This window comes from Epinephelus fuscoguttatus, linkage group LG11, assembly GCF_011397635.1.
Source record: "Epinephelus fuscoguttatus linkage group LG11, E.fuscoguttatus.final_Chr_v1".
NCBI lineage: Eukaryota > Metazoa > Chordata > Actinopteri > Perciformes > Serranidae > Epinephelus > Epinephelus fuscoguttatus.
This window is the reverse complement of record NC_064762.1, coordinates 17,718,436-17,745,295: the sequence shown is the minus strand read 5'-3', so window position 1 is coordinate 17,745,295 and position 26,860 is coordinate 17,718,436. Positions and strand designations below refer to the sequence as shown.

Genomic DNA, 26,860 nt, shown 5'->3' with positions numbered 1-26,860 from the left:
CATAGCCTACACACGTGGTCTATGCCATTGTGAGCATTTATAATTGTGTGGTGGTGTGTCCGTGTCACTCTGCAGTTACACCTCTGAAGCACTAGTTGGCAGCGGGTTTCTGTGAAGTGCCTTAAAGTTTAGTTGATTCAAAACACACATTAAACACACATTAAACATGACTTAATAGCAACACTTTGCAAACATTTGTCTTTATCTGGACACATTTTCCCCACAAATACAACATGCTAATGTTTTTTAGCACAAGCCTATGGCATTTTACATTGTATAGATTAGCCTAGCAGCTAGCAGACTTTTCCTCTGCTCATATGAAGCCAGGGACAACAGCAACATTTAACAAAGGTAACATTACAAGATTCGGCTCTATTACAACTCACAAGGTTCACTGACAAAACAACTGTCCTATACTAAACACGTTTTCCAAACAAATATAACATGCTGACGTTATTAGCACAAGCCTATGGCGTTTTACAGTGTATAAATTAGCCTAGCGATGAGCGGAGATTTCCTCTGTTCATATGAAGCCAGGATAAATCACACACAAGACTTAAAATGCTATTTTAGTGGAGGCTTTACTGTCTTTACAATTTATTGTTTCGTATCTGTGAAATTAAAAGAAATAAAAGCTTCGTTCTCACTGAGGGAAATGTCTCAAGGCAATTGAATCGAACGCAACTGGACTTGGTTTTGTCTTAGAAGACGTTTCACCTCTTATCCAAGAGGCTTCTTCAGTTCATGCTTGTCTTAGCCAACATCCTGACTCCTTGGTGGGCAATACGCCCCACCATATCCAGAACTCCATAGACTTTGTGAACAAAGTAAGAGGTTTAAAAATGGATACAGATGATACCATGGTATCCTATGATGTGACTACCCTGTTCACTTGCATTCCAACCATGGAGGCTTTGGAAACAGTCAGGCAACGGTTGATACATGACAACACCCTCCACGACAGAACCAAGCTCAGCCCAGACCAGATATGCCAACTACTGGAGCTCTGCCTGAGCACTACCTATTTCAAATACAATGGCAATTTTTACAGACAGAAACATGGCTGTGCCATGGGCTCACCGGTATCTCCCATTGTGGCTAACCTGTACATGGAGGATGTAGAATACAGAGTCTTGAACTCCTTTGAGGGAACAGCACCGAGCCACTGGTTCAGATATGTGGATGACACATGGGTTAAAATCAAAACTCGAGAGGTACAAGCTTTCACTGAACACATCAATTCAGTGGACAGAAATATCAAGTTCTCAAGAGAAGATGTTAAGGAGAAAAGTTTGCCCTTCTTGGATTGTGACGTGCACATTACAGAGGACAAAGGCCTCCACATCGGGGTATACAGGAAATCCACTCACACAGACCAATACTTACTGTTCGATTCTCACCACCCATTGGAACACAAGCTAGGTGTTATCAGGACCCTACAACACAGAGCTGATAACGTACCTACCAGCACTCAGGCCCAAGGGAAGGAGCATGAACATCTGAGGGAGGCTCTAAAAACTTGTGGTTACCCCAATTGGACCTTTGTGAAATCAGCAGCCTGTTCCAGAAAGAACAAGGTGGGTGAGGAAGAAAAGAGCAAGCGCAATAACATTGTCATCCCCTATGTGTCTGGGGTATCTGAAAAACTTAGGAGGATTTTCAGCAAACACCGCATCCCTGTGTATTTCAAACCCAGTAACACACTCAGACAAAGACTGGTACACCCAAAAGACCGTACACTACACACTCAGAAGAGCAACCTAGTGTACGCTGTCCAATGCAGTGAGGAATGCCCAGACTTGTACATTGGTGACACAAAACAACCACTAAACAAACACATGGCCCAATACAGAAGGGCTAACTCGTCAGGGCAAGACTCAGCTGTCTATCTACACCTCAAGGAGAAAGTACACTCCTTCGAAGACAGCAATGTGCACATTTTGGACAGGGAAGACAGATGGTTCGAAAGAGGTGTAAAAGAAGCCATCTATGTGAAATTGGAAAATAGAGGATAGAGAAGGAGGAGGTCTGCGACACCACCTATAATGCTGTCCTTTCATCCTTGCCCAGGAGGTGTAACAACTTAACCTCTAAAAACAATGGTCGTTCACAAATGGCCTCATGTGACTCTAATGACTCCAATTGCAGCGTTGCAGCAGGAGTTTCACGACTGTCGTTGACACACCATTGGAGCACTAACGAACCAGTGACATCATTGGCCTTGTGAAGACCTCCCTAGAGGTTAAATACCTGGGTGCTTCCACACCAGCTTGTCAGACTAGTTCCAGCCTAGTCAGACAAGCATGAACTGAAGAAGCCTCTTGGATAAGAGGTGAAACGTCTTCTAAGACAAAACCAAGTCCAGTTGCGTTCGATTCAGTTGCCTTGAGATAACTATGACCTGGATGAATGAGAATATCCACAGGCACTGAGGGAAATGGTTTCAGTCTGTCAGTCTGCGTCGCTGTGACATGTAGGTACATTTCTGGTGGGGTGCACATCAGGCTACTGCATAGGGTATGGTGTAGTTGATTCGACGCAGAAGTATAAATCCTGCATTACACTTACTAGACTGGCTGGATGGCAGATTATGAATTCCAGCCCCTGTGTCAAAGTCATGTGCTTCATTGACCCACCCAACCATCAAACTAGTCCGTATGACATCTGTGCTGCTCAGAGATGCCACACTTTCTGGTTAAGAAGAACATCACTTTTTCCCCCGTTAAAGGGTTTTTTGGGGAGTTTTTCCTTATCCGCTGTGAGGGTCCAAAGGACAGAGGGATGTTGTATGCTGTAAAGCCCTGTGAGGCAAATTGTGATTTGTGATATTGGGCTTTATAAATAAAATTTAAAAAAAAAAATGAAATTAAACACAGTCTAGACAGTAATTATGTTTCCTCAGAGATGTATTTTGCAGATATTTTGTAGGAGAAAGGATTGCTAGAAAGTGATGCTGCTCTCAGTCTGCTCCCTCGTCAGACAAGACTTAAATGAGCATGTGCAACTGTTTTTATGCTCATATTTGATTAAGCCGGGTCATATTCGTGCCATATGTAAATGTAGGTTAGTGTGTTTAAGTGTTGTTTTGTGAGTCTCTGTGCAGATTTTGGGCTGTGTGGATGAGATTTATGTCAAGTAGCCTGATGCCTCTCCTCCAAAAAATGAATATATTCATGTTTTGGAGCAGAGCAGTGGGGCAGAGAGGGAAGGTGTGCGTGTGTGTGTGTGTGTGTGTGTGTGTGTGTAGTAGTAGTAGTAGCAGGAGCTGCTTCTCTCAATACAGCCCTGGAGCAACACTGTGTCTCAGAGAGGGGGAGAGAGGCTTTCTGAGCATTAAAACACACAGGGAAGAGTCAAAGTCACTGCAAGGACATGTTTACACAAATCCATGTTTTGCTGTGTTGTTAAGTGTGTGTATATCTCTACAGCATAATGCAGTGGTTCTGTTTAATCCTGACTCCTATAGAATACATTCATATACCACTAGCATCCTTTGCCAAATATGCTTAGGAGGAAATATAATTGTTGCCCAAATCACTTGCATTGCAAGCATTTTTTAAAGTCCAAGAAGTGTCACATTCTTATACTCTTGAGTCCTGTACCCCACATTTTGTTCATTTAAGGCTACTTAATCATGTTGTTAAATCAGGGGAAGAAGAGACTTCCACTAAGATTAACCACAAAACCTTTAATCATCAAAACGTTAATCATGCTTTTGTTGCTTGGAGCAGATATTGCACTGAAAACAAATGAAATATGTTGATAGTAAATGTTATGCAGATACAGTTCAAGTGCGTCCTCATTATGTTGATATTTACAATGTTTATGTCGGGAAAAATCATAAATATTTGCTAGGTGACAGGGTTGTAATGTTTACGTTAGGTTTATTTTTTTACTTTATTTTCTTGGGGTCCCCTTTAGCAGTGCCCTCTAGCACAGCCAATCTTCTGTCGGGTCCATGTTTTAAAAGCATACTAAACATTACAGTCAACACAAATCAACACTTTCAAACACGTACATTAAACATTATGGTCAACACAAAGTTACACATTGAAAACACATTAAACTTTACAGTTCACACAAATCAACATGTTCGTAAATGGTGTAAACATTGGTTAAACATTATAGTCAACATAAAACAATACATTTCAAAACATACATTAAACATGACTGTGAATACCAATGGCAATCATAAGACATATATTAGAGAATAACATTAATATATGTGATAAATGAATGTATGCATGTATAAGTGTATGTGTATGTTGCTAGTTAACTGCTAAAGGAAGTTGCATTGAGTTACATTACGATGTGTTCAAGCTCCATTCAGTAAAAATAAGTACTGGGCTTAGGTAAATAAAAACAGTTCTCATGATGTGTTCAGATGCAATCTTATAAAAATGTAGTTTTGGGCAAGAACAGCTGTTTGAATGAGACATTTGTTGATGTTTTTTAACATCCATATAAAATAGAAATTATAGAGGGAATTTATTACGGATAGTGAAAAGACTTTTGCAGCATTTAAAAAAAATGTTTTTCATGTGAAAGGTTATTTAAAAGGTTGTCTCATTAATTTGTATGACTGAATTTATGTTCATCTAAAGGCTGTGCAATGAAGGGCAGCTGTGGCTCAGAGGTAGAGTGGCTCGTCCACTAATCAAAAGAAAAGCTGTTTCATTGGTGTGTAACGGGTGTGAAGCCAGTTGTTTCTTTGTCACAAAAATCAAATAAATAACAAGAAAAACAAAATAAACAACAACAACAAATTGCCAAATTGTTATTATAAACACTGGCATTAGCCCAGAATTTACCAATTGATGCACCCTTACTCAGTTTGTTTTCAAGGGACCATTTTCCAATAAATTTTAACTCACTGTTCAAGATGGCGGTCAGATCTGCCGGTTTTATTGCTAATGCACATACTGTAGTGTCATCTGCATACATTGGTAACTCAGCATTTTTTGTACGGGTTGTAAATTGTTGGTAAATATGTAATAAAAAAAAGTGGGCCTAGACAGCTCCCTTGGGGAACTCCACATTCTGCAGACACACTGAGTAACTTCCATAAAGAAGACTCTGCGATTTACCACATAGCTTTCCATCCAGGCAGCTGCAGATGCTCAAAATCTGTAATACTTGTGTAGTTTGGAAAAAGTCAATGAAGCATGAAGATGGGGGTTATCTTCATCTTTTCTGGAATACTGCATCGGGCCTGGTCTTGAGTTTAATGCCAGATTTATTAATTTATCACTGACAAGATATCATTTGATTGGATTATAAGCAGAAAATGCTTTTTTATCTCAGTGTGACATTTTCTTGACATGCTGTATCCACTTAAAGCCTCTCTGACAGCAGATACTGCATTCAGATATTAAACTTGTTGCAGAGTGATTCCATCGCTAAATATAAGATAATCTGTCACGAACGCTGAGGAAAGACTCCAGTGTGTCCTTCCTGTTTGAAATAATGGACAAAGACGATAGATACAACTTTATTATTCTTCCTACTCGTGCGGTGGGTCCAGGCTGATGAGCCAGGGGCGTTGTCTTGTAGATATAGGCCGCTGAAGTGCACAGTTGTATCTCAAACCACAGTGCTAAATCAAAAAGGATCACTGGAGGAGCTGGATGACCTTGAGATATTAGCAGGCCGGATTACCAAGGTTGTACATTATTATTCCTCAGACGGATCTGAGGTTGAATTGAAGGATGGATGAAAGAGCAAAATGATGAAAAAGGGATGAGAAGATGAATGGATAGCAGTTAAGGAGGGAATGGTTTTTAACCTCTCATTAAACTTAAGTCTGATGGATGGATGAAAAAGAGGAGATGGGGGAGCGATGATGAAAACAGGAGAATTATGGGCGTCTCTTTGCCCTCATGTATCCTGTAGGTCTTGGAGAGAAGGTGGCTGATTGAATGACTCAAAAATCTCTTTTGGTTTGCCACTCTCATCTGCTCCGACCTGATGGAGTGGTAAATAATCCTCTCAAAGTTTTGCATAATTCGTCTCCTGTTATAATGTGACGTCGAGTGATTTTGGTGAAACTCCCGTCTCTCAGTTGTCTGTGTCTGTCTTCCCTGGTTCTACCCTTTCTACTGTTTTACCTCATGTCTCCTTCTCCTTCTCTTCACAGAATAACTTTCTGCCACCTGCCCTTCCAGAGTAAATGGTTGTACATCGGCACAGAACGAGGGAACATCCATATCGTCAACGTGGAGTCCTTTATGCTCTCAGGCTACGTCATCATGTGGAACAAAGCCATTGAACTGTGAGTGTTGCTGCCCACGTGTCACCCTCTGATGCCGCCTCCCACTCTTAATGCCCTGAGAGTTCCTTGCATTTGCTCTCCTCTTCAAAAGCTGCACATTCTAGCATGCTGCTCTATAGGTTTCTGTGCCGTATGGAGGCATCCACTGATCCGCTGATCAATATTTGAACTCTGTAGGAATCAAACTCATATCGCCAGCACTGCAACATTGATTTCAGGGTCTATCGACTTACCTTGCAGTATCTAAGTGAGGTATGGGATGCTGTGCAATCAGCATTTTGCCTTTTAAAAGGTTATTGTAGCTTTACTGTAATGAGATAAGAACGAATCATTAGTCAGTCTATCATATCCTGGTGCAGTATCGGACTCCAGGTTGTGAGCGACCTGTCTCTTTGCTGTTTCAATGGATCTGTCAGTTTGACAGGCTCCATTTTGGTTCCCTGCTGTAGAGACTTAAATTATTCACTGGAGCGTTTTGCTTCACGCTTTCCCGCTCATCCCCTTCTGTGCGTGTGTGTGTGTGTGCGGGTAGAGAGGGGAAAGAGGAGGAAGGAGGGAGGGGGGTGGAACAGGTGTCTGCTGAGATCAGTGTATGGTACACACAGACGTCTCGTCTCGTCGACAGGGCTGCAGGGAAGAAAAGGCGAGAGTGAGTGGTGGGAGAGAGGCGAGGAGTAGGAGGAGGGTGAGTGTATGACAGAGAGGAGACGGGAGCGGAATGGATGAGACAGGGCTTTCGCCTGGGGAAAAGGACATGCAGAAGAGGGAGAGTGATGGAGGAGAGGAACGGAGTGGTGGCAGAGGGATAAATGCAGGTAACAGAGGGCGTAGCGGAAGACGAGTGGTGCAGATAAGTGAGGATAGAGAGGTGGCAGGAAAAGGTTTCCAATTAAAGGAAAAAAGGGCAGGAGAGGAAGGTAGGGAGTGATAATGATGCGATAGAGGGCAGATGTGGATGATAAGACGGAGAGGTAGATACAGGAGTTCTTCTTGACTAAAGGACAAGCAATAACTTCCACTTTCTTTGCTTAACTCTGGTCTCATTTTTCCCGTCACCTTTACAGTACCTTTCACTCCCCTTCACCTTGTTTCACCGAGATGTCAAAGCTTTTTTTCCCCTGGCCGTCCACACATTATTTTAACACATCACCTCTATTCCAGAGCTGTCCCTGTGGTCATGAAAGACTTATTACGCTGGAAAGTGAAAGTTAATACATCTCTTGAATGTTAGAAATAGTCGCTTGATTGAAAAAAGAAAAAACTCACCTTGAGTTTATAAGAATACCTGCTGCAAGTGCAGAAAGTGAATAAAAATTCCACCATCGCTCAGTTGTTGAAATAAAGGACTGCATTCATGTAGTGCTAACAGGTGCCTACATGTCCTCCTCGTCCTCCTAGGCAGTGCTGATCGTATTTAAGTTAAGATTATGTTACTGCACTGCCTATTTCTTGCCTAAAGTGTTTTCAGAAACATATATTAGTGCACTGTTTATCCATAATAGCGAGAGTTTGTGAACAGGAAGTTGGCTATACGGTTTCCTTCACAGCCAAAACAGAGGCTGAAAAAACTGTGATTAAACAATGAACCAAAGTTCTATCACTGCATTCTGTTTTTCACCTCAAATGTTTTCAGAAACGTGTTTTGGCTCACTGTTAAACTGTAATGCCACCATTGTGTCAAACCGAAAAGTTTGCATCAGCAGCAGTTAATTGTTCAGGCACAGTGCATTCTGGTTGTTGTAGTCCAGCCCAGTCTTGTTTTTACCCGCTGAAGAATATCTCAAAATGTAGGTCACTTCTGTCCTTCAGTACCACAGAGAAAATCATACATGCTCTTATATCCTCCCACCTTGATTACTGTAATGCCTTGTTCACCTGCTTAAACAATCAATCTATACATCAGCTCCAAATCGTTCAAAATTCAGCAGCTAGACTTTTAACCAAAACAAAATGATTAGTTGTCAACAATTAGATTAATTGCCAACTAATTTGATCTTCTATAAATCAGTTTGAGTTATTTTCAAGATAAAAAAGTTTAAGTTCTCTGATTCTAGCGTCTTGGGGCGCATTCACACCAGAATAGTCCAGGGGACTTGGTTCAATTTGGTGGGAAATGCTGGAAAATTTCACACCTCAATTTGGTTCGGTTCACTTTCACACTGCACTTTTTAAAGTGGACCAAACTGTCTGGACAACGTTACGCAGTTACGACAGCTGCTCATGTGGGGGCGGTACTGTCCGAAACGACCACTTACCAGGAAGAAAAAAAGCATGAAGAGGAAGAAAACCCTGCTCATTGATTGGCCAGGACCAAAAACGGAAATCCATCCCCTTCAGCCATCTTGGTCACCACAGAAACACCAAAATGCACTGCGCTGTATGTCAATTCCTCTCTTTGGTTCACTTCCTCTCTTTGGTTTGCTGGATAGTCCGTTTGCATTTCCCACTGTAAGCGAACCGCACCAGGGTTCACTTGCAACAGAGACCCCCAGTTTTCAAGGGGACCAGGGTTCGCTCGTTTGGTCTGCACCAGAATTCGAATGAGCTCTGGTGCGGACCAATGAGCTCCACTCCAAATGAACCGAACTATCCGTGGAAGCAGACCAGGGTTCGTTCAAAGCGGACCAAATAGCACCATTGTGAATGCATCCTTAAATGTGAATATTTTCTGGTTTCTCTCCTCCTCTATGACAGTAAACTAAATATCTTTGGTTTGTAGACAAAACAAGACATTTGAGGACGTTGTCTTGGGCTTCGGGAAACACTGATTCTGATTCATTCTGAGTTGCAGCCCTATTAAATCCTAAATTGCCTTTCATATCTGCAGTAATATAATGACATTTACTTAAAAATCACAAGTGACATATTTTAGTTTGTAAGATTCTTGAACCATATCGACCTGCAGGACTTGCATATCTCATGCTCCTGCTCTTTCCTGTTATCTCACAGCTGTATTCATCTCCACATCACCTCCATTTCCTCAACCCACTCAATGATTGATTGCACTCATCAACATATGTCATCCAGCTTAATGTAACACTCTGCTTTGTTAAGCCACAACATTTTCTTCATCATGTTGTTGTTTTCATCCAAACTATAGCCCGGCACAATTAGCTGGAGGAAATGAGCTTTCCATATCTTTTGGTTCAGACCTCAATCACTCACGCAGCCATTCTGTGGGATACTATTTCTTGAAGATGACAGCAGTGCCAGGAATCGATTCTCGGATTTGTTACAGATGCTCTCAGTTTGCATATCTGTTGGAGCGTGTGAGTGTATGTCTGTGGTTAGCTTTGATGCAGATCAGAGAGGTGTGAGGTGGTTCTCTTGTTCTCGCTCCCTCTGCCTCTCTGCCAGCTGTGGGGTTGGTAGGGTTGCAGTCCAGATACAAAAGCCTCTGTGCCTCTTCCATTGTTCTCGTCTCACGCTGTCATCAGCAGAAGCATGTATCTAAATAAGAGGTGCCCCCTGGATTTGGCAGGCTGTATTTGTGATTGTTGCGGGCTGAAATACCTGGATCACAGCTTTTCTAAAAAATTGCGATGAATGTTGGTATATTTGTAGGCATGCTTTTTTGAAATGAAAATATTTATGATACTTTCTCAGATTCCGAGCTTATTGTTTTGGGCATTCAGAGTTTCCCACAGTATTAGAATCTATTTTTAATGGTAAGGTGAGTGGAGGGTAGGGGGCAGCAACAGCTGATAGCGACAATCAGCTGTTAATGCTGTTTGATGCAGCGCTGACGGACAGTCCCCAAAAGAGTCTTTCCTCCTGCTCCCTGTGCCCTGTAACCAACACAGCACAACGTGATCTCATCACTACTCGTCATATTTTTCTGCTTGGGCAGAATCCCTGCAGCAGCAGTTAACATCCCACACTGAGCTGTTAATCTCACACTGAAATGACCTGACTCTGTCGTTAGACCTGTTAATGACCGTTGGGTAACATTAGCCAAGTGATGCTAACAGTGACCGGTGACAGTGAGCCCTGTCAATGTGTGTGTGTGTGTGTGTGTGACTTTGTCCCAGGTGCAGAGCTCTGGTCCTGCAGCAGTGGTCACATGATTATCAGACAGACAGAGTCTGAGCGAATCATTATGCTGCACGCTGCTCTACAATTACACGAGATGTGACTTGTTTTAAACAGTCGAATTTGCGCTAAAGTTGCAGTTATTGGACAAAATTGCAAGGTCGTGCAGAATTCACAGGGACTGGCTGAATTTGCCTTAATTGTTGCAATCACAACTTAAGTGCAGTAACGATTAGTTGAAGGACAGAAAAAACATCGACAAAAAATGGTTATTATTGATTAATTATTTAAATAATTTATAAAGCAGGAATGACAAACAACTGCTGGTTGCAGTTTTTCAAATTAAAGGATTTACTGTTTTATATCATCATAAATGATAAAATTATCTTTAAGTTTGAAACTGTGCGTTGGACAAAATAATCATTTTGATTACTCCAGCTGAGCTCTGGGAAACCTGTGTTGGCAAACCTACAATGTCAAGACATTTTATGGACTAAATGAAATGTTGTTGGCCTCGTCAACATGGCTTCACTTATCAAGTGTTGGGCAGTAACGCGTTACAGTAATAAAATTACTTTTTCCAGTAACGGGTAGTGTAACTAATTACTAATGAATTTCTGGAAATAATATTAACCAAAACCAAACAACTTGTTACAACGTTACTTTTGTCATCACATCACTACTGACTTGAAATACAACATCAACTGACTCATTTTAGTAATCACTGTGCTGCGTCATGAGGCAGCAAGCTAGTACGAAACGCTCACCTTAGCGGTTACTGCAGGTAGTCGGAATAAAACTTTTCCCACTGCGAAAAACACGTCCTCAAACCTCCACTCTGAAGCACCTCGGCTACTATGACCAACAACACAACACCGTGAAGCTCTAGGAAATACACCTCACCACAGGTGAGTTGTGCAGGTCACCTGTAGCCCTGCACTGGCTAAATAACCAAAACTGGATTTTAATCGTGGACAGCTGCAGCTACAAAGAAGTGATGAAGCTTGTGACTGGATATGTGATGGATAAAATGTTGCTCCGTGAGTGACTCTCCATCTTTCAGGCAGACCGGTTTTTAATGCTCCGAGCAACTGCTGTGGTATAAAGAGCGAGAAAGTCTGCATAGAGCAGGCAGGAGGGGAGGTGGAAGGGTCTTTTTTATCTGTGAAACCAAAAGTCAGTGGAGTTATTTTATTAACAATGTAGTGTGCCGGAGCATGCAACATACTATGCTAGTTATGTATGTCACATGACGTATGCCACATGACGTTACATTACATTAACAAACATACTTATTTTAAGCAGAACCTACATTGTAAGTTTATTTTGAGAGAGATTATGCATTTACCAAACAGAAACTGTACATTTAACTGTGAAAATGGAAGTTTCGTTTGACACAATGTCCCTGAGCGTCCAACACTCAATCTGGAGGGGCAAGCTAGGTCATATTTCATTGTCATTAGTTAAGCACTATTGTAGTAGTCAGAAAATTAGTGTTGTTGTCTCTGTCATGACCTGACTCTAATACATAAAGTGTTACTGAAAGCATTATTAAAGATTTAATGTTAAGCCCTGCCCGCTACACCTCTGTTCTATTGTGATTGCTGTAATGAGGCTGGGATACAGTGTGTACCGGGGTCATGGTCCCTTGGGCCCTGCTATTTGGAGACAAGCTGCTGTAGCTGTGCCAGTGGCCCCAGGCCTCGCCTGGCCCAGTGCTCTGTGTGTTTATATGACTCACACCTCTGTTCCCAAGTTACTGTACTGGACAGACTATTAGACAAACACATCTCCTACAGTACAGAACCAACTGCCTGGCGCTATAGTTCAGTCAGTGCTACAGGCATTGAGGACATTACCCTGAGGCCACGTGTGAATTCATGTTTGTTCACATGATACATGAGTTTATGTATGCACTGTATATGCAGGGATGTTTATATATTAGTCCCCAGCAGCGTCTGTGTGTGTGATTTGATGCAGCGAGATGGTCACTGGGTGCAGGGAGCCTGGGAGAAGTGGGACAGGAGTGGTAAAATGTTAACAGCTTACTGTGACACATAGTTCACGTGAACACGTCGGCCCGAGGCCTCCTCTGTCCTCTTTCATTTTCTCCTACTCTCCCACTCAGGACCCTGAAGCCACCGTAATTACTTGTTTGAATTTTTCATGCTTCTACGTACGTATGTTCCCCGCATTCTGTGTTTTTATGCATATGTGAGGTCCTCAGCTGGTACAGCGGCGCACTACGAGGGGAGCGTCATCGCCTCCAGTGTCTTCAGAGCCATTTACAGTGGCACCAGGACACATGGCTGCAGGTGTAGGTCTGCCACAGTGACCTTTTCTGGGGGACACAGTCTTCCAACACCCCATGTACTTAGAGGTGGAAATTAAAAATCAGTTTGCTGATTTAAATCTTTTTGTTTGATGCAGATTTGTAGTTGCTTACTGTGAGGTTTTGATATAAGGCTTAGGGTCAGTCTGTTGCTATTTCATGCTGTGAAATACAAACTATATTGATAAATGGCTAGACTAGTACAACAGTTTACGAAACTAAATCAGAGGATCAATGCCACTCTCATGTCTGTCTGTTAAATATGAACCTGCAGTACCACTAGGAGACTGTTAGCTTAGACAGGGGAAACAGTGGGAGGTATCCAAAGCTTGAGAAAACAGCCTGCCAACACCTCTATATCATATTTTTTCCCTGTTTGTTTAATCCTGCAACATTGTGTGGTTTTACAGTGCTTTGTGTGATTAAACTCTAGGATAATGGAAGTGTTTTGACAGAGCCAGTCTAGCTCTTCGCCCCTTAAAGTTCCTACGAAATAAAAAAATACATTTTCCCAATTTTAGGCCACGTCCTCTGTTAAACGAAGGTCGTTCCAGTTTGACGTAGATGGCTTCTTCTCAAACTAGAATAACCTTCGTTAAAGAGAGGAGGTGGCCTACCACACCACTTATCACTCACTTACAATACAGTCGTGGGATCCCTCCCCAGACGACTTAACACCCATTCTTACCTGGTCCCATCTAACCCTAACCACACACATGTGACCTCAACGACTCTGAAACTAAAAGCTCTGATGTGACCTCAACCGCTCTGTATGAAGAAGCTTCTTGGATGAGAGGTGAAACGTCTTCAAGAAGCTCAAGCAAGTCCAGTTGCCTACGATAGAGCACTTAGGATTACCATGACCTGGATGACTGAGAATCTTCACCAACATACCGGCTCGACCCTTTAAGGGCAATGACCTTATGGGCAACCTGTGAGGGCGTGACATGTATTTCATGGTGTGCATGGATGGAAGCAGCTCTCTCTGGGTGTCATGGTGAAGATGGCATGCAAGACACAGTGATGATAGTCAGCAGAATTAAGTTTCTAGATGAGCTCAGGGCTACTGTCGAACCTCGTGAGAAGGCTTTGGTTTCTTGATGAACGGCACCCGAACTCCTCGCCATCCTTTTCTTCTGCAGAGTGGTCCGCACCGCTATATGCTAGTTACCAGCTAATAACAAGCCAAGCTAATTTAATGTTAATAAGCCAGCGTGTTCCCAACTACAGTTCATAGCCGGTAAGCTGTCACTGAGAGAGGTCACACTGTCCAGTCAAATGCGAAGGGTGTGATATAAACCTCTGCTTTAACTGTACGCCACACAAATATTCTGTTTTCCCTAGAAAAACGCTCTCAGTGCCGTTTTCTCAGGGACTTTAATGCTCAGCTAAGCTAATCGGCTGCTAGCTGTAGCTTTATATCTGACCGACAGTTCAGTAAATAAGCATGTTTCCCAAGTTATCTATTGCTTTAACTGCAGCACATCACTTAACGGTTGTGTCTGTTACTTTTGCTGTCGTAAGCTTTTTACCAGGAAGCACGACCGAGCCAACAAAGGCACTGTAAGTCAACAGCAAGACAGGATCTAATACAAAGAGCTACTGTGTAAAGTGTCGTTCAGTCACGTACTGAAAACCTCTGCATGTGCTCATAGAGGTCGAGAGGATCAGTGCAGCTGGGCCAGCACTCTCATCTGGAGCGTGTTTTATATGCTGGAATAGCCATACATGACAGTCATGTGTGATTACACAGAGAATCACATGTAATGATGAGATATCAGCCTCAAATATGAGGTCTACTATGTGCTACCACACACACAGGCTACCAAGGTGACATGAGGCCACATACGGTATGGGCGTGCTGCAAACGGGCTGTTCGAGCCACGTTGCCGCGGAGACACTGTCATGGTGGCTGTGCCTCTGCTGCCTCACAGAGTGTCACCCGTGGTGACACCAGATGTTCAGGACTTCAGTGTGCATGTGTGAGTCAGCGCACATGTGTGTCTGTGTATGTAGATAAGCCCTCGAGTGGGCACACTGAATGAATACCTGCGCTTTCACTCCAGCAGGCAGAATATCAGAAATCAGTTGTGTGTGTGTGTGTGTGTGGAAGCGTGTGGGTGTGTCTGCGCTGAAGAGATGTTTTCAAATTCAGTCAGGCTTCCTATTGCTTAAACATCCCCCCTGCGTCATCTACACACCCACAGACATTTGCTCCATGGTGCGTGTGTGTATTTGTGTGTGTGTGCAGTCATTTTTGTGTGTGCGCGCTCGCAACACATACGTAATGGTCCATTTTCTTTAATGCGCTGAAGGCATCATTGAGTGGGATGAATATTTGATATACAAAGAAGGATTTGGTGCAATAAAGGTTTATATCAGATTATTTTTTTGAACTGAGGGTGCCATGAGGTGAACGTTTTCAGGGATTTATGATGTACCAAATAAGTGTTAGATTTGCCATGAGGCATTTAGTTTAACTCTAGTGCTCGTGTGTGTATCTGTGTGTGTATCTGTGTGTGTGTGTGTGTGTGTGTGTGTGTGAGACATAAAAGACCTTGAATGAGTTGCTGAAGACAAGAATGTGAATGAAGCTTCAGTATATGAGATGGTACGCAGGTATGCATAGAAACAAACACAGCAGCATGCATGCACACTACAGCGCCTGTCGCTATCAGATACACACATTCGTTCACGATACACACACACATATCCGAATGTTCTTGTCCCCAAAGACCTTTTTTTACTCTGTATGCAAAACGCAGAGTCGTTAGCAGTACGCAGGCAGAAATGTGTGCTTACAGGAGCGTGCTGAAGTAGTTAGGCAGCCGTCGTTTGTGTGTGGGTGTGTGTGTGTGTGTGTGTGTGGGTGGGTGGGTTTGTGTGTTTGTGGCAGAGTATGGATGATTTTTGGGAGCCTGTCTGCGCTCTGCCCATCCTGCCTCTGTTGCCATGGTGATTCCTTCATCTCCAAACCTGAACATGTATTTGTGGACTTTGTGAATGTGTTCGAGTCAGATTTATTTACTGTATAACAACAGGTTTGTTTGTTTTTGTTTTGTTTTTTTATTAACGAAACAGATTTGTTACGGAGTCTCACGGGAGGCAGACGGAGAACATTGCATATAAAATCCTCAAACAAGAGGAAATAAACCACGTGGGACGGGCGGGCGAAGCTTTTATGCGAGTTGCATTTCTTGTAATGCAGTGAGGGGGTAATTGTTTGTTACGGATGTGGGTTTTACAAATGGGGAAGATGTCAAGATGTGACTTAATTGCGCCAACATGCAAATGGGTGTGTGTGTGTGTGTGCGTGCATGTGCGTGGCGCTGTGGACGACTGTTAGCTGAGAGACGGGCAGCGGAGGGGGATTAGATAAATCAACAGCTCCAGCTGCAGCAGAGCTTAGGTAATAAGGCTCCGGCACAAACAGGCTAAATATAGAGACAACTGACTGACTGCCTGCCTGCCCACAAACTGCTACCTTCTAATACACACACACACACACACACACACACACACACACACACACACACACGTTGCTGTGGATGCTTCCCTTCTTCAGCCCTTTGCTTTACTCACAGTGGTGCAGATATTCAGGGCTAAACTTCAGAAAAGGAGTTTACATTAATCCTCTGTTTATAGATTTCAATCCAAAACATGTTTTCTGATTGGACAGTTTTTATACTTTATATTTGGACTTTTTTTGGCACGATTTTGGGGGGAAAATGATGTGATTTTTTCTCCCTGCAGTATTAAAAATAATGATGTCATGGACTGAGCAGCCAAAGCACAATATACACAGGTTTAACGGCAAAAAAGGTGGGTTTATTTTCCCCCAAAATAAATTTTACAAAGCAAATGGCTAAAGATAACAGAATCTGAGTTATTGGGCCCTTAAAAGACATCAACAACACCTAACTCTACTGAAAAATAAGGCTGACTAAACAAGACGTTAACTCATCAAACAGACCTGACAGAAGACTCTCTGAAGACAGAAAGTGTTTTAGCAAGTGGAAGCACCTTTTTGTAATTGTTTTAAATGAGAATGAAGCTTTTTGCTTGTGGTTTTTGTGTTGCGACCCGCCTTGCGTTTCTGCGCTCTAGGGGCCTTGAGTTTTTGCCGGAGCAGTCTGGACTCCTGAAGTTGAAAAAACTTTGACTTCGTCCTCTTTTTCGCCATTGCCCAATCGGATGATTTGACAGGTGGGCCTTCTGTGGTCGTCACGACAACAATCACAGTTGGTAAACAATGGAGGAGAAACTGGTGGTAGCGGTTGCTGGATACCCAGAGCTATATGGGCTCATGTGCCCACACAGATCTCTGTTTCCCTGTGCCCTACAAACTATTTACTGACAGCCTCCCACCCTCAACCAGAGCTACAGCAAGTACCCTCTGCCTCAACATTTTAGCAACTAGATACTTAATACTGTGTAATAAATGGATAGTACATTGATTCCACAAGGTTAGAATAAGGAGGAGAGTCTGTGGTTGCCAGGCAACAATAAAAAGGCCACAGCAAGCGTTTGTTTTTTTTTCACTAGTGACATTACATTTTTTTAAAAACAGACAGTGCAGTGTCCATAGGCGCTTGAAAGTGCTTCCAACATTATTGTCTTATTTCAGGCCCAGCAAGCAGACTTTGGGGCACACTGGGAAATTGACATTGGAAAACTCTGACATAAGAGATATCACTTCTAACCAGAGTGTTTTACCAACTGGATGGTCCCAGAGCAAATGGGATAAAGAATTATGCCAGCATACGTCTTGATGTTTGTCATCCATCTTGGATAATCTCACAAGAGTAATATATGCTCTGCACAGAATCTCATATCATATAATCCTAAATCTCATGTATTTAGAAGCTCTCAAAGCAGACGTCCAAATTATTTTCCACTGGGAAGCAGTCAGATATATATAGGTCATGCTCCTAAGCCAGCTGGACAGTGTAATATGTGTAATATATAAGGAAAAGGCTTGGCCGGTTACATTAGTCGTGGGAAATGAGAACTGTGTTTTCCTTGACATTGCATGCTCTGCGATGCGACTATGGTGCGTTTGCACATTGCAATGTTGATACTGAAACAATATAGCGTGCAGCCCTGCTTTATATTATCACCAGCATGTCTCGTCCTTCACTGTCAGACTCACGGATGAATATAAAACTCCTGCCCTCCCTCTGCATTACTTACATTTGGTTGCAGCTCCTTGCTTCTCCTCCCCTTGTCAGGCATCCCTGCCCTTGCTCCCTGGTATTGGGGTTATGTTTCAGGCACCTCACAGTCACTCTTTTTCAGCTGTGACCTTCCCTGGCGCTCCGTAGCACCCACATCATCTCTTAAAGGCAGGGGAGGTTAGGTAAATTCTGCAGCCACGTGGCACGCAGAGCGAGGAGATTTGACATAAGGCTGTCTGGAGGGTAAAGCACAGACAGGAGGGGGGGGCGGGGGGGCAGCGGAGCATTTTGTGCTGTCTCCGCTGACATGCAAATGGTCACACAGACACCAACGCACGCATGCACACACACATAGCCATTGGGGCCTGCCTGGCCTGACAGAGCCATCCATCACAACCTTAAGTGAGCTTATGTCTTTGAACAGCCTTTTAGAGCCTCGGAGTGATTGGCAGCTCTGTCCTCCTCGGTGGACCTTTTCTGCAGGTTCAAAGACACTTGCTTTCCACCTTAACCCTCTCCATACATCACTCTGAGATGGGGGTGAACTATATGCTTTATTGCCTGGTTTAGATGTGTGAGTGCCGCATTACAACTTAAAGGGACAGTTCACCCTCAAAATCAATAATATGTCTTTTTTCCTCTCACCTGTAGGGCTATTCATCATCTAGATTGTTTTGGTGTGAGTTGCCGGGTGTTGGAGATATTGACCTACCTCATCTTGAATAAAATGGATCCAGATGACCTGGTTACTCAAGATAATCCACAGACCCTGTTGTGAGCAGTTCATGTAGGAACTATTTTCTTTCCACTGAATTACACCCACCAACTGTATCACCGCAGAATGAAGCGTGCATCTACGCATGGACAATAATTTTCCAATTAATAGTCATTAGCAGTACGCAGGCAGAGCTGTGGATCAGAGGTAGACCACCAACTGGAGGATTGGCGGTTTGATCCCTGGCTAGTAGCAGGTGGCACCTTGCACGGCAGCCTTGGCCACCAGTGTGTGAACGTGTGAATGTAACATGTAGGGGAAAAGCACTTTGAGTGGTCTGAAGACTAGAAAAGCAGTATACAAGTGCAGTCCAATTACCGTTAATGCTAGCTCACGTAGCACCACTGAGCTAGCTAACATAACAGCTCATAGAGGTGGATGCCAATGACGCTAATGTTTACATCTCATGCCGCTATGAGCAAGAGCCTCTCGTCCATGAGTAGATGCACACATCCTTCTGCGTGGTGAATTAATTGGTGGGTGTAGTTTGGCAGAAGGAAAATAGTTCCTACATGAACTGCTCACAACAAGGTCTGCGGTTTATCTTGAGTAACCAGGTTGTGATTTTTGGAAAGAGACATTGCTGTTGAGTTTTTAAATGGATTTTTTGGGTGCTTTGAGCACGACAAAGGGACATCTACTTTCATTATATTTAAGAGAAGGCCGACATCTCTATGGCTATCTCTAACACTTGGCAACTCACACCAAAACAATCTAAACAGAAAAGTAGCCCCACAGATAAGAGAAAACATGTATTTTTTATTTTGGGTTGAACTGTCCCTTTAAAGAGGAGACCACTCCTGATATGTCTCTCTGTTTGTCTCTCTCAAAGGTCCTCCAAGGCTCACCCTGGACCAGTTGTCCACATAAGCGACAACCCCATGGATGAGGGAAAGGTAAAGGACAACACCTCTCTGCCCACACATACAAATACATGCAAACTCTACATACATGTGCTGTTTTTGATAGCGTATGTCATCCTGTCTCCTTTAGCTGTCACACAGTAAATCCACAAACAGCATTACACTGCACACACTCTCAAACAGCAACATGTTTCTTTAATGACAATTTGGCACAGTATCACACAGTCTACTCTCCATATTCACTCTCTATACTTGTTAAGCCACTTGTCTCGTGTGCCACTGTGATTTGTTTTGCTTTTTTACCAAGTACACTAAGTTGACTGGCTGAGAAGGCAATGATTACTCACCACACACCCTCTCATATACACTCACTGGCCACTCTATTAGGTACACCTGTTCAACTGCTCGTTAGCACAAATAGCTAATCAGCCAATCAAGTGGCAGCAACTCAATGCATTAAGGCATGTAAACACGGTCAGGATGACCTGCTGAAGATCAAACCGACTACCAGAATGGGGTAGAAAGGTGATTTAAGTGACTGTGAAAGTGGCATGGTTGTTGGTGCCAGACGGGCTGGTCTGAGTATTTCAGATTATCACACACAACCATCTCTAGGGTTTACAGAGGATGGTCTGAAACAGAGGAAATATCCAGTGAGCAGCAATTCTCTGTGTGAAAATGCCTTGTTGATGCCAGAGGTCAGAGGAGAATGGCCAGACTGGTTCAAGATGATAAAAAGGCAACAGTAACTCAAATAACCACTGGTTACAACCAAGGTCTGCAGAAGACCATCCCTGAAGCAACAACACATCCAACCTTGAAGCAGATGGGCTACAGCAGCAGAAGACCACACCAGGTGCCACTCCTGTCAGCTAACAACAGGAAACTGAGGCTACAGTTCACACAGGCTCACCAAAACTGGACAATAGAAGATTGGAAAAACGTTGCCTGGTCTGATGAGTCTGGATTTCTGCTGCCACATTCAGATGGTAGGGTCAGAATTTGGTGTCATGGATCCATCCTGCCTTGTATCAACGGTTCAGGCTGGTGGTGGTGTAATGGTGTGGGGGATATTTTCTTGGCACACTTTGGGCCCCTTAGTACCAACTGAGCATGGTTTAAACACCACAGCCTACCTGAGTATTGTTGCTGAGCGTGTCCATCCCTTTATGACCACAGTGTACCCATCTTCTGATGGCTACTTCCAGCAGGATAACACACCATGTCACACAAAATCTCTGAGGAATGTTTCCAGCACCTTGTTGAATCTATGCCATGAAGACAGTGCTGAAGGCAAAATGGGGTCCGACCCCGTACTAGCAAGATGTGCCTAATAAAGTGTCCAGTGAGTGAATATTCAGCTTTGCCTATCTTTTTTTTTTCCACAGAACATACTGTGTCACAAGTAAAACTTGAATACAGTCTCATTGTCCCAACACACATGACGTAAAGCTTTATTGGATAATTCCCACTGCACAGTTAAAGTAGTTATGTTCACGTGATCTGCTTTTGTGACACATTTGAAGTTCTATGAATAAGTCTTCCAAAAAAACCCCACATAGTTTATGTTTTAAAACAAAATCTTTTTGCATTTTCTGTCACCCTTTCTCGTGATCCGGGGTGGGCAGGTTTCTTCCTGAGCCACCGTAGTCTGCTTACACCTGACTTCCTTTCATGCTGTGTGAGAATGTCAAATGTATTACTTCTTTTTCCGCCCATCATGGGGTCTATTCTATCTCCTCTCTGTCATCTCTCCCACCTATCTCACTGACTGCCTGTCGCTCTTCCTCTCCAGCTTATAATTGGATTTGAGTCTGGGATCGTGGTCCTGTGGGATCTGAAATCAAAGAAGGCCGACTATCGCTACACTTACGATGAGGTAGGCAAATCTCCCCTATTTCCTTTCTTCTCTAACGGCTTTCAGTCATTCCTCCCACTTCTGATCCGCAGAGTATCTTTTAATACAAAAACTGGGAATTAAATCATATATTCATGAACTCAACTGTATACAGTTGTGTGTGTGAGTGTGTACGTGTGTGTGTTAGAGGTTATTCTTAGAACAAACCTAGAATACGAGATATTTTCCTACAACAGACGGAGCTTGTGAGTTCAAACTGTGTACTCACATTGCACACGCACACACAATACACAGACACACACTTCAGTATGTTACTATCCTCTCTCATCAGCAGGTAGCAAAAGAGTGCTGACTGGGGAGAAATACAACATTCTACTTCCTGTTTGATCTCAGTATAGCTATAGAAGGGGACAGGTCAGTCTGCATGGGAAATAACAGCTCTAATGTGCAGTTTAATGAAGATGAAGTGTGGCTTGCCAGAGTTTTACAGCCAGCGCTAACAGGATCCACTAACTGGATTTGTGCTATCCAGCTATGAGGAGAATGAAGACGCTCATCAAAGTAATTCCCTAACAAACTTTTAATTAGAGATACTCAAAGACGGATTTTGTGACCTTTGGACAGAGCCGGGCTGATCTGCCCTGTTTTCAGTCTTGCTGAGTTGCTATGCTAAGTTAGCCAGCTACTGACTGTAGTTTTATATTTAGGACAGTAGCTGGGTCTCAATTCAGGGGCTGCAGCCTTTGAAGGACGCAGTCTTCGTGGTTGACGTTGGCCACGTCCTTTGAAGACCGCATCAGCCAAATCAAACAATTTTTGAAATGGGACGGTCCAGTCTGTGGAGGATTTCCTGGTTGCATCACCAGTTGTTCTCGCCCTGACCTGTTGACATTCCTGTTACCTAGCAACCAGCTGCGCTTGACGAAAGAAAGAGTAAGCTAGGAAGTTAGTTAGTTCATTTAATATTTGAGGACATGATTAACCACCGGAGATGCCGCTGTTTGTTGTATTTCAGGTTGATGGAGGACAGTTTTCAGGTAAACTTATTAAATTAAGATTGTTTAAGCTGTGTACTTTTAGCGAATAGTGATGTTAACAACAATTAACCGTTACCTAGTTAACAAATGTTAGTTAACTTAATATATACTCATCACCGGCGGGCAATGCATGGGTGGGTTTTATCCATTGCATTCCCCAAATTCTGGGAAAGAAGGCTGCATCTGAAGGAGCCTTCAAAATGGGACAGCCTTGGTCACACCAATGTGACGCCATCGGTCTCCAAATGCAGCTTTTGAGTTGAGACACAGCTAATGTCTTGAACATTTTTCAGGCCAAGGACCCATCAAGTCGAAAAGAGATGGAGCAGGGACCCCCTACTACATATATTGTATAAAATTCAGTTGCACTTGAGACAATTATTGGAATACTTTTGGGTTTAATCTTGTGTGCGCCTGCCTGTAGCTGCTACTTCAGCAGCAGTTGTAGCATGGCTAGGTGCCTTAGCCTCCCCTTTGCACTTTTGTCATTGGACGGTGTGATAGAGTCTCTTGTTTGAAAAGTTACAGAACAGTCTATTGTTATTCCAAGAATGTTCACATGTTCAATTTAATATGAATTATGGAACCGTTTTTGTCAATGTTTGTTTCCCCCGTTTTGTACAATAAATTATTGTTTAAAGTTTTTTTGGAGTGCGTGACACAAGTGTGTTTTGAAAACGACTGCGGACTGTCACCTGCTCAACGCATCAGTACCTTCGGATGCCATGACAGTAATAGATTATAGATTAATAGATTATAATAATAATGTCAAAATATCATTTACAGACCGATTTAACAGACGATCACTGCTGCCCAACCCGCAGGTCCATTTGCGGGTCCCGCGGGTTATGGGTCGACCCACGCATCACTACTCAGCTCAGTCTATAAAGGCTGTATACAACATAGATATTATATTCTATTCAGGCCGGCAGAACCAGCAGCGCATCGGCTCTACAGTGCACAGCACTGCTGATTAACCATTAATCAATTAACCAGCACAGAGTGTCTGCCAGCAACCAATGACTTGCAGAGGCTTCCTACAACTTCCGATTTAATCAGAAGACAAATTAAACAGGATGACTAGCCAATATGAAAATCAAAAGAAAGCATAGAATAATGTACTGAAGGAGACTGTTGTGCCATCACATTTTTTTGTGGGTAGAGAGCAACGATCCAATCGCCGCTGTGCAAAACTCCGCAATACAATTAGGTCCGAAAAAACCCCAGAGTCTGCTGAAGCTTCTATATGTCTGGTGTTCATTTGTGAAGATTATCTTGGGGAACAAAACGTGCAAGTATCATAAACATTTGTATGCCACAGAGTTTATTACTGGCAGACATCATCTAAGGAGCACTCTATTAATGTTGAGTACTCTAAATTAAATGTTTTTCTATGAATATGCTGATTTAGCTTTGCTAATATGTTGGATTCATATTAATGTGTATTTTCAGACATATTTAAATTTCTTTGAAAAAACAAATATCAAAGAATAATTTAGCGGCACCCTGCAGTAACTCTGAGGACCCCCTGGAGGTCGCATACCCCCGTTGAGGACCCAGGATTGAGCATACAGACATGAGAGTGGTATCACTCTGAAATAAGCATATTTCCCAAAATGCTTAACTTTTCCTTTGACATGAGTTGCTTCTTTAGAAAGTATGAATCTGTCTTCACGATATAAAAACAGCCTCTTCGGCTGGTGCTGCCATCACAGCCGAAGCTGCTTGTCACTCGAGTAGTGCCGTTTACAAAGAACAACAATTTGTGAAATGCATGTTTTAACAATGTCATGATTTATACAGCAGAGTGCCATGTGTTGATGTCTCTGGAGTGATGCTGCAAGGTTGCACAGTGATTGCGCTTGCATATTGCAGCTGTAAAAAAAGAGGCAGCGTTTTGTAAAAGGTCCACCTCTTTAAAGCACTGAGTCATGTGGCTTTATTGGCGTCCCCAGAGGCAACAGTGTGTGTCTATAAATAAAAGACGACACGACAATAAAAAAAGAGACACAGTGTCAGAGCTGCTCGGATCCTCTCTGGACCTTGCATGTGTAAAACCCAGACCACGCCTGTTATCTATTACCTGATTAGTTTTTTTACAAAGTCTTGTTTCCAGTAATGTCGTCGCTGTATTTGAATTGTTTTTATGATCTATCATGGATGTGATAAAATGTGTGACAGCCTTTTTTATGCTGGTTTTGGAGAATTTTTCCATGTACAGTACAGGCCAAAAGTTTGGACACACCTTCTCATTCAATGAGTTTTCTTTATTTTCATGACTATTTACATTGTAGATTCTCACTGAAGGCATCAAAACTATGAATGAACACATGTGGAGTTATGTACTTAACAAAAAAAGGTGAAATAACTGAAAACATGTTTTATATTCTAGTTTCTTCAAAATAGCCACCCTTTGCTCTGATTACTGCTTTGCACACTCTTGGCATTCTCTCCATGAGCTTCAAGAGGTAGTCACCTGAAATGGTTTCCACTTCACAGGTGTGCCTTATCAGGGTTAATTAGTGGAATTTCTTGCTTTATCAATGGGGTTGGGACCATCAGTTGTGTTGTGCAGAAGTCAGGTTAATACACAGCCGACAGCCCTATTGGACACCTGTTAAAATTCATATTATTGAAAGAACCTATCAGCTTACTAAAGAAAAACGAGTGGCCATCATTACTTTAAGAAATGAAGGTCAGTCAGTCCGGAAAATTGCAAAAACTTTAAATGTGTCCCCAAGTGGAGTCGCAAAACCATCAAGCGCTACAACGAAACTGGCACACATGAGGACCGACCCAGGAAAGGAAGACCAAGAGTCACCTCTGCTTCTGAGGATAAGTTCATCCGAGTCACCAGCCTCAGAAATCGCAAGTTAACAGCAGCTCAGATCAGAGACCAGATGAATGCCACACAGAGTTCTAGCAGCAGACCCATCTCTAGAACAACTGTTAAGAGGAGACTGCGCGAATCAGGCCTTCATGGTCAAATAGCTGCTAGGAAACCACTGCTAAGGAGAGGCAACAAGCAGAAGAGATTTGTTTGGGCCAAGAAACACAAGGAATGGACATTAGACCAGTGGAAATCTGTGCTTTGGTCTGATGAGTCCAAATTTGAGATCTTTGCTTCCAACCGCCGTGTCTTTGTGAGACGCAGAAAAGGTGAACGGATGGATTCCACATGCCTGGTTCCCACTGTGAAGCATGGAGGAGGAGGTGTGATGGTGTGGGGGTTTTTTGCTGGTGACACTGTTGGGGATTTATTCAAAATTGAAGGCACACTGAACCAGCATGGCTACCACAGCATCCTGCAGCGACATGCCATCCCATCCGGTTTGCGTTTAGTTGGACGATCATTTATTTTTCAACAGGACAATGACCCCAAACACACCTCCAGGCTGTGTAAGGGCTATTTGACCAAGAAAGAGAGTGATGGAGTGCTGCGGCAGATGACCTGGCCTCCACAGTCACCGGACCTGAACCCAATCGAGATGGTTTGGGGTGAGCTGGACCGCAGAGTGAAGGCAAAGGGGCCAACAAGTGCTAAACACCTCTGGGAACTCCTTCAAGACTGTTGGAAACCATTTCAGGTGACTACCTCTTGAAGCTCATGGAGAGAATGCCAAGAGTGTGCAAAGCAGTAATCAGAGCAAAGGGTGGCTATTTTGAAGAAACTAGAATATAAAACATGTTTTCAGTTATTTCACCTTTTTTTGTTAAGTACATAACTCCACATGTGTTCATTCATAGTTTTGATGCCTTCAGTGAGAATCTACAATGTAAATAGTCATGAAAATAAAGAAAACTCATTGAATGAGAAGGTGTGTCCAAACTTTTGGCCTGTACTGTACATTAACTCCATGTGTCTCTGCTTAAATGCGATGCCATTCATAAACTTGTCACTGAGGCTTAAGCCGACTAAATGGATGTGGACACACACACACGATCATACAGTGGTGTCCGCAGCACTTAGACACAGAGCCAAACCGCCTGTTTAAGATAATGAGATTATTGTAACACTCATGCTGGTGCTCACCTCATTGGCAGTGCTGTGGTGCTGTAAGCACGCTGAGATAACAAGAGTCACCGAGGACTACATGGACACAAAAATGGGAGTGGATTTTGTATGTTCAATCTGTACGGTCCTCTCTCTCTGTCTTCTGTCTCGCTCTCTCAGATAAGCTAATATGCTCCCGCTGCTCGTAGGGCATTACAGCCTCTCGTATTGAATCTCCCAAGGGAGCTCATCTCTTCTCTTCAAACCCCTACAGTTACACCTCTCCAGAGACTCGGGGGTTGAGTGGGTGGGAGCGGCTCCTCATTTCGCTCACTATATGATTCACACTGACGAAGGGAAAGAGGCCTGCACCACACAGCCATTCTTTCCTCTCCTTTGGAATGCCGTGGGGTTATTCCCCCGGCTAACACATCCAAATGGTTATTAGAGTCAGAAATATTTAAAGTTTAATTCGGCCCCAGATCAGCCTTCAGGGGCACTGAAGACAACCCTTGTGTTCT

The 26,860-nt window shown here is 43.0% G+C and overlaps 1 protein-coding gene across 3 annotated transcripts in view; it reads left to right on the top strand.

Annotated features, from left to right (window-relative positions):
* Window positions 1-26,860, top strand: part of stxbp5a (syntaxin binding protein 5a (tomosyn)) — a 167,442-nt gene that overhangs the window by 81,063 nt on the left and 59,519 nt on the right. For all 3 annotated transcript variants that reach the window (XM_049589393.1, XM_049589392.1, XM_049589394.1), the window contains 3 exons: window positions 6,137-6,271; window positions 19,420-19,483; window positions 21,246-21,329. In XM_049589393.1, the coding sequence (XP_049445350.1) occupies window positions 6,137-6,271; window positions 19,420-19,483; window positions 21,246-21,329 (283 nt within the window). The remainder of the gene's footprint in view (window positions 1-6,136; window positions 6,272-19,419; window positions 19,484-21,245; window positions 21,330-26,860) is intronic.